At 37.6% G+C, this 8,024-nt stretch overlaps 2 protein-coding genes across 2 annotated transcripts; one reads left to right on the top strand and one right to left on the bottom strand.

Annotated features, from left to right (window-relative positions):
• Positions 1-1,215: 1,215 nt before the first annotated feature.
• LOC309509967 (amyloid beta A4 precursor protein-binding family B member 1-interacting protein-like) lies at positions 1,216-4,752 on the top strand. Its single transcript, XM_082184993.1, has 4 exons — positions 1,216-2,629; positions 2,869-2,992; positions 3,085-3,131; positions 3,934-4,752. Exons 1-4 carry the CDS (start codon positions 2,507-2,509, stop codon positions 4,495-4,497), a joined length of 858 nt encoding a protein of 285 aa, XP_082041119.1. The 5' UTR covers positions 1,216-2,506; the 3' UTR covers positions 4,498-4,752.
• On the bottom strand, positions 4,594-7,255 carry LOC309509974 (protein adenylyltransferase SelO-like). The gene is made up of 5 exons (XM_082185005.1): positions 6,366-7,255; positions 6,195-6,274; positions 6,070-6,113; positions 5,337-5,416; positions 4,594-5,160 (listed from the first exon to the last, which is right to left on the bottom strand). Exons 1-5 carry the CDS (start codon positions 6,453-6,455, stop codon positions 5,038-5,040), a joined length of 417 nt encoding a protein of 138 aa, XP_082041131.1. The 5' UTR covers positions 6,456-7,255; the 3' UTR covers positions 4,594-5,037.
• Between the last annotated feature and the right edge of the window lie 769 nt (positions 7,256-8,024).

Below are 8,024 nucleotides of genomic sequence, written 5' to 3'. Positions count from 1 at the left end.
GAAGGTATAATATCTCACCACTGTAATAGAGGAACTGCAAACTGTCAAAAGTAGCTCTCATTTGTCCACTGGCCAAAGTGTTTTAAAGACACAGCTGTGCAGTGTTGAGCTCACTGCTGTCCTGGGACACTGAAACCATTGTGGAACATTACCTTGAATATGTGCAGGAAGAGCTTCTCTGATCTGATCAAACTCTGTTTCTGTGCAAATCAATCCATGCATTATAACTGTAACCATAATAATACCAGGCATGTGTGACAGTGAGTATCTGTTGTCTCATTTCACTGGCCAGCTCTGTGTAATTCTCTCTGCAGTGGCTCTGAGCTCCAGTCCAGGGCTGCGTTTCCCAGAAGCATTGTGAAGTTGATCGTGAAGACCATTTGCCACCAATGTCCTCTACGATCAACTTATCTCACAATGCTTTGGGAAACGCAGCCCAGGTTTTTCTCTCAGATACCCAGACATTGGCCTATTGTGAGAGGAGATTTCTTTGTACCGCATATATCCAGAGTCTTTATTGCGCAACCACAAACTCTAATGATCACAGTACATCTATGTGTGTAAGTCGCATAGTTTGACGTAGGCAATTACATAGATACAAATAGAAATCCTTTTCATTGCTGAATGTGTTCCTAACAATTCAACTATTAATTTTCCCACACAGGACCTCTGACGTGAGTTCACGAGAGCGCCACGGCACATGCGCGAGAACTGAGAAGTTTTCCCTTCATAAAACGCTTAGTTTCTCCTTGCCCATACTGCATATCTTGCATGACTCAGTACATAATTGCAGAGATTCACTTTCATATCTTTATAGTCTACACAATCTCCCATTTTTTTCCATTCGTCTTGTTTAACATTTCCCCTCCAGTTTTCTTTGATTAGCTCTTTTAGCTTTTCATGAAAACCATCAAGTTCTCTGCACTCTAAAAACACATGCATCAACGTTTCTGGAGCAGATCTACACACATCACAATCCCTCTTTATGTTCTTGTTTATCTGGTGGAGGACCACTTTCCTGTAGATTCTGTTGTGTCTTAATTTAAAATCCAGGTTTTCACATTCTATTCCATTGTACTTTACACATAGATTTTCCCAAATTTCCTTAACCTTTAAGCCAGGGAGCACCTTAGGCCACACATTTTCTGATGCTGGTAATTTGATCTCTTTTTTCAAAATAAATGTGTACATCATATTAGTGGATCTTCTAGTAGTCTTTTCCCATCACCTCCGTCAAAATACAAATCTGGCAATCCCCATTCCCCAGGTTTAACAGTTTCATTTTCAATACTCTCTACCCAGGCTCTGGGCAGACTTGTCTTAATATTTTCACACATCGAGTCCACTTTTGACATTTCGATTTCATCATCCCACTCCGAAACACAATCATATAAGGCTCTATTAGGTAAGAACCCTCTTACATCATATGCTATATCCTTAACTTGTCTCACTCCTGCTTTCATATACAATTTGTCATAAAACACTCTCTCTTTCATTCTAAAATTTGGATATAAAAATATCGGTTGTTTTAAAACTTGATTTATATTTTCACACTCATACTGTATATTTCTGTATATGACCTCTGCCCACACACTTAGCACTTCCTGATAAAACAGCGGCATTTTGTCATACATCGGCTTTTTCAATCCCATAAAAAGCCCTTCTTCCCCACATCCACTACATTTGTCCAGCACATCCTTCATATAACCTTTCCATCCATACTCCACTTTATCACATAAATACTTTTTCATCGTTTTTACCCTTATGGCCTTCTTTTTAACTTCTAAGTCAATCAATCCTAATCCTCCTTCTTTATAACTTGCAATTAATGTTTCCTTGCTATTTTAACTCCTTTCCCTCCCCACATAAAATCATTTGTTATCTCAGTCATCTCATTAAGAAAGCATGACAAATCATCAAGGGTGTTTCAGGCTATGATTAGGTTAGGGTGGGCTGTGTTTTATGTTTGTCAAGCAATTGGGAAATAAAACGCAAAAAAATGCAATAAATGTAATACATGCACAATTAAACCCCGACTCCGACAGAAAAGGGACATACATTCTTTGTATGTTTGAAATAATTCAAAATTATAAAGCAAAAGATTTTTGTGGTTCATTTTAGCAATATTTAGGACTAATCCTAAAGTGTGGCATGAGGGGCATTGGCAATCAAATTGTTATTTTAGTGTGTCATCCACTGTCTCTGCTATGCAACTGCAGCTCAATAACATATGTAATCAAAACTATGTTAATATCACCAACTGTCCATTTGGAGAAAAATGAATATTAGCAAAGCATGAACTAATACTGAAAACCCTAGTAAGTTGTTACCAAACCCTTTGTTGTTTTGAGAACAAAAAAACATTGATTAAAGATTCAATCCCTGAAAAATGAATGGTTCCACAAATCTGTAGAGAATGACAGGGAAACAATAGCGAAAACAACTAAATGAAGTGTTATTATCTTGGCCTTCTCAGGTGTGTATATCAGGTGTGTGTCATGTTCATATGGTCACTGTGATCTGCTTTCAGCATCCTCAAATTCAAAAAGAATCCCAATACATCAAGTATCTGTGTTGTGATGATGAGTTGACCATGACTCTGTGGGTGACTGGGATACGTATTGCAAAGGTGAGCAGAAACCAGGCCACACACCAAAAACCAAAATAGATAATGATGATAAATGCAAGAAGACACTAATTTGAAGTTTTTGCAGCAAATTAAATTATAAATTATAGTTTACAATGCAAAAACATACTGTAAATTTTAGCTGTATTGTGTTGGGTCCTATTGTGAGCTGTCTACTTTGTCAAAAAAAAAAAGTTCTTCTACTTTATTAACGGTCTTGTTTTGTCATGATTTTGTCATAGTATGGTAAGCAGTTATATGAAAACTACAAAGCCGCTGTGAGGAAAGCAGCCGGCACTGGAAGCTGGGCTAACCGCACTATCCAGGCCTCCTCCAGTGCATCCACACCCTCCCCTACACCTAAAGGTAGAGATAATGAGCTAAATAGATTGTTATAAAATGTATCATAGATCTTTATATAAAAGGATTTTGATTACATTTTTGTGCTTATCTTTCAGCCAAAGCTGCGAATGGACACGCTCCTCAGCTTCCAAAGGACACCAAGGTACCTCTAAATCTATCAGTTAGTAATGAAGAACACCATAATATAATACCATAAATAATATAAGTTCATGGACCATACTGAAGTGTGAACTATTATGTTTTCAGACACTTAACTGCATGTTAATTGCAATTAAACAAAATATAGTTTAAATTTATTAACACACTTAAGTACATAATTTTATAACATTTCATAATTACTTCTACTTTCAATGAAATATGAAGTTTACTGCCGAATGTACTGAGAAGCATTTATAGTAAACTAAAATATACATATATCATTTCTATTGAAACTTGACATGTTTTCAATATTTAATTACACATTTGTCATGATGAAGTTGCCAATTGGTAAATTTAAAATATATTAACATTAAATGTATTAACGAATAACACACTACAGTTGAAATTATAATCAAATTTGCATGTGCTCTAGTATATTTGTCAATATCAAAATAAATGTACTGCAGAAGATTACTAAACCATAATTTAAAAAGTATAACTGTTAATTTGTCATGATTGCAAAGTACACTTTTTAAAATTGCACTAAACTCTTAGAAACAGTCATGAAAGTGCAGTGTCTTTAAATACACATAGAGTGGCCTTTTATTTAATGAACAATATATTATCTGAAAATATATATTTTTAAATATACTTCAAAGATTTAAAGTATACTTCAAGAGCAGTAAAATTAAGCACACTAATATTTCACGAAGGGTAACGGTTCCTTTAGAGCTGTTTTAATCCCCTTGTAATTTCATCATTTATCTGAAATGCTCCTGAATGCTACTTTTGGTTTGTTTTTGAAGGGTCCTGGCAACCAAACATCTTTCCCACCACCTCCGCCTTCAATGGAAACCCTGCCTCCTCCACCACCCGACCCCATGTTGCCTCCTCCTCCCCCTGCTCCTCCTGCCAGCACAACCAAAGTCAACAAGTTTCCTCCTCCACCTCGATTCCCACAATCATCCTTCCCACCTCCACCCATGGATGACCTGCCTCCACCACCACCTCCTCCAGAAGATGCCGAGCTGCCCCCTGACTTTCTTCCTCCACCGCCTCCTAGTTTTGCACCTTACGGGGGAGACTCGCTCCCCCCACCACCTCCAGACCCCATTACCTCCCTTCCACCTCCTCCTCCTCCTGGTCCCCAAAACTTTGCATCTGCAGGTGGAGCTCCACCACCACCACCACCTCCACCCCCGCCTCCACCACCAGCTCCTGCACCGGCTGCCAACCCATCCGCCGGCTCCGTCAGAAAAATGCCTCCAGCTCCACCAAAGAGAACGACACCTCTACAAACAGCGCCCCCAGGTGGCGAACTCATGTCAGAACTGATGACAGCAATGCTGAAAAAGCGCAGTCAACAATGATCTTGAAGACAGATAGAGCTAATTGACATGTTTTTGTAGTTGGACTGAGGAACTGACCGCCAAACAAGTTCTCGGCGTGACATACGGACACACATCTTTAATTATTTTGTTGTTTAATATTCTTGCATTACACCACCAGACTAAAATATGTAAATACTTTGTACTTACGCACCTAATCAGATTATTTGTATTACAAATATGCTATATCATCATTGCTAATGGAATGTCATAATAAATAAGGTCTTGCAAAGTTAACTGTTTAACAGATTTTGACATGCCTAATTGTTAAACAGGAGTAAACGAGATGCATGATGCAAAGATTTTTGCACTTTTGTAGAAATGCAGAAACAGCAATATTACAAAAGACATCCATGTCCATTGTCCATATATAACGTGCATATATGTACATATATAACATCAAACATGGCGCATCCTCCAATCAGATCATCCATTAGGAAGTGTGATTACAATGTCATAAACAATATTTTTGGTTCAAATGATGCTGAAATTTGTGATTTTTTTTTTTCATTCGACCCTGAGTTAGGAAGAACAGCTGACCCTCAGATGCTGAGCCCAGGATGGAGGTTTACTGGCATATCCGGCTCTCTCAGCCTCTTCCTGCTCCATAAATGGCTCCATTAAAGTCTTCTGCAACAGTGTCACCTAGAAATACATCAAACATACTGTCAACAAGCCATAATGGTCTGTCTGAAGATGTTACATTGTATGTATAATTGTCAAGTCTTCATTTCACAGTAATATATTAAAGCAAACACTCTAAGATATATGATAAGCATGATCATGACAGCATATTAGTTTGACATCACATGTAATAATACCTCTGAAAAGTCATTTTTCTCTGCTTTTCTGACAGCAGATTCAGCCATCCAGTTCCTCAACACATACCGTGGGTTTACTCCTGAACAATAGAAAAATTACTAATAACATTAAATACAACATAACACATCGTAAAAAAACACACACTACCGTTTAAACATTTACGGTCAGTAAGGCTTTTTTAAAAAAAAAAAAGAAATTAATAATATTATTCAGCAAGGATGCATAAAAAGGGACAATAAAGACATTTATAATATTACAAAAGATTCAAATAAATGCTGTTCTTTTGAACTTTATATTAATCAAAACATGTATCAGGGTTTCCTCAGAAATATTAAGCAGCTCAACTGTTTTCAAATGTTTCTTGAGCAGCAAATCATCATATTAGAATGATTTCTGAAGGATCATGTGACACTGAAGACTGGAGAAATGATCACAGGAATAAATTACATTCAACTGAACAAATATATTAATTACACAAATACTGTATATTCAAATAGAATAATTTATTTTATATTGTAATAATATCTCATAGTATAATAATATATTATAGTATTACAAAATTACTGTTTTTATTGTATTTTTGATTAAATAAATGCAGCCTTCGTGAGCATAAGAAACTTCTTTCAAAAACAAATCTTACCAATCATGAACATTTCAGCGGTAGTGTTACTGTAACAATATATAAACACATAATATATAATACTGCATCATATAACATATACAAAAACACACCTTGCATTCTGTGCTGCCGTTCTTCATCTGAGTCACTCATTATCCTGAAGAAGACGATTAACACATCAAGTGATGTTCATTTTTAATCCTCTAAAGAGTTTGAGTTTACATTACAGCAACATTACCTTGACAGACGCTGTAAATACAGCTGAACCCAGTCTCTGAAATGCTTGTGTGATGAGAGGTCTGAAAGAGCCCACAAAGACTGTCAAGAGAGACACAGTCACAGTTAATGGACTGAAATCATGATTATGGATATTGCGGCTGCTGTGGGAGTGAATGGAGAGGAAACGTACCGGAGCAAAGGATCCCTTCTGAAGCCGGGACAGGGTCACTTCACTCAGCTGTCTGAAAGTCATAGTGAAGTCTGCTCCAGTGTCCTCCATTAGCTCAACACATCACACATCATACAACATTATATGGGTCATTCTCAGGAAATGCTGCCATTTGTGTGATCTACTACTGATTTAACTCCATACTGGACTTAACTATTTCTGACAGTTTGGCCGTTAAATATATAATTCTAAAAAAAAAAACTATCTAATTAAAAAAGTTTATAATTAAATTGTGTGTGTATATATATCAGTGTGTGTGTGTGTCTTACTGATTCCTTACTGATGGAAAAGGATGATTTTACCTGTTTGTGTATTCACCCAACAAATGTGCTCTTCCATCCCCCAGCTGTCCGGCCCAATAATCAAATTAACTAGATGTACCGCATGGCGGTACAAAATATGACCGCCGCTCAGGCCTGCACTGGCTTTCCACAAAAATAAATGACGTGGAGCAATTTGGCTATATTGCGTGTTTATGTATATACCTAAAAAAAGTAGTAGTATGTGCATGTCTGTCTGTGTGTGTTGTGTATGTGTGTGTGTTTGTGTATGTGTGTGTCTGTGTGTGTGTGTGTCTGTGCGTGTATGTATGCGTGTGTGTTTGTGTGTGTGTGTCTGTGCATGTGGATTTGTATGTGTGTGTATGGGTGTGTGTCTGTGCGTGTGGATGTCAGTGTGTGTGCATGCTTGCGTTTGTTTGTATTCCTGCATGTGTGTGTGTGACAGTATCATCCTAAACCAGCAACCCTTCGCTCAACAGCACCATCTACAGGCCGATGAGTGTACAGTCACTAAATGTGCACATAAATGAATTTATTTTATACCCCCCCATGGATGAAATTCTACAAAACTTAGCAGAGGATACCCCCAGAGGTTGTCAAGTTAATCATACACATGAAATATGGTGCAGTTCTGAACATCTCCACTGCAGATAGGGGCGATTAAAGCAGAATAATATTGCATTTTCATTTTTTATGGGAGGGGCGCAAATCACAAATGAGTGATTATGGGATAGGTTGATGTGGGCCCTTAAGAGCAACATACCATAAAAATGTCTTCATCCTCGGTGCCACGGTTCAGGTAGTTATTTAGGAAAAACTGCATTTTTTGGGTTTGGGGGGGCCCAGCGCGGGTTGGGGGGGCCCGGGGACCAAACGAAATTTTTCCGTAAAAGTCTAGTGGGGCTACATGCCCACCAAATTTCATGTTCCCCAGTGTTTCGGTGTCCCTGGTATCGTTGACGAAAAATTCAGTAGATGAAAAAAAAAAAAAAAAAAAACGTTGACAATCCCTATATGACCGCTTTCGCTAGCTACGCTAGCGGCGGTCATAATTATAGTACAATTAGAGAAAAAAACAATCCAGCTAATATTTACCTTTAGAAGAAATGCAATCACATATGAATCCTTTTCTTCATTTCCCAGAAAGCCCAACTTTGCTTTGAACAGCTCATGAAATCTACAACAGAAACAGTAAAGTGAGATCAGGAACGACTCAGAGAGGAATACAGTGATCTATATTGTCTAATGACAGGCTCACCTTTGATGGTAGATTTGTGGATACTCTCTCAATATTTGCTGAGATCTGAAGTAAATGAATTGACACGAATCACCCTTATTT

This window comes from Leuciscus leuciscus (genome assembly GCF_965113295.1).
Source record: "Leuciscus leuciscus genome assembly, chromosome: 11".
Taxonomy (NCBI): Eukaryota; Metazoa; Chordata; class Actinopteri; order Cypriniformes; family Leuciscidae; genus Leuciscus; species Leuciscus leuciscus.
This window is presented reverse-complemented; position numbering and strand designations above follow the sequence as displayed.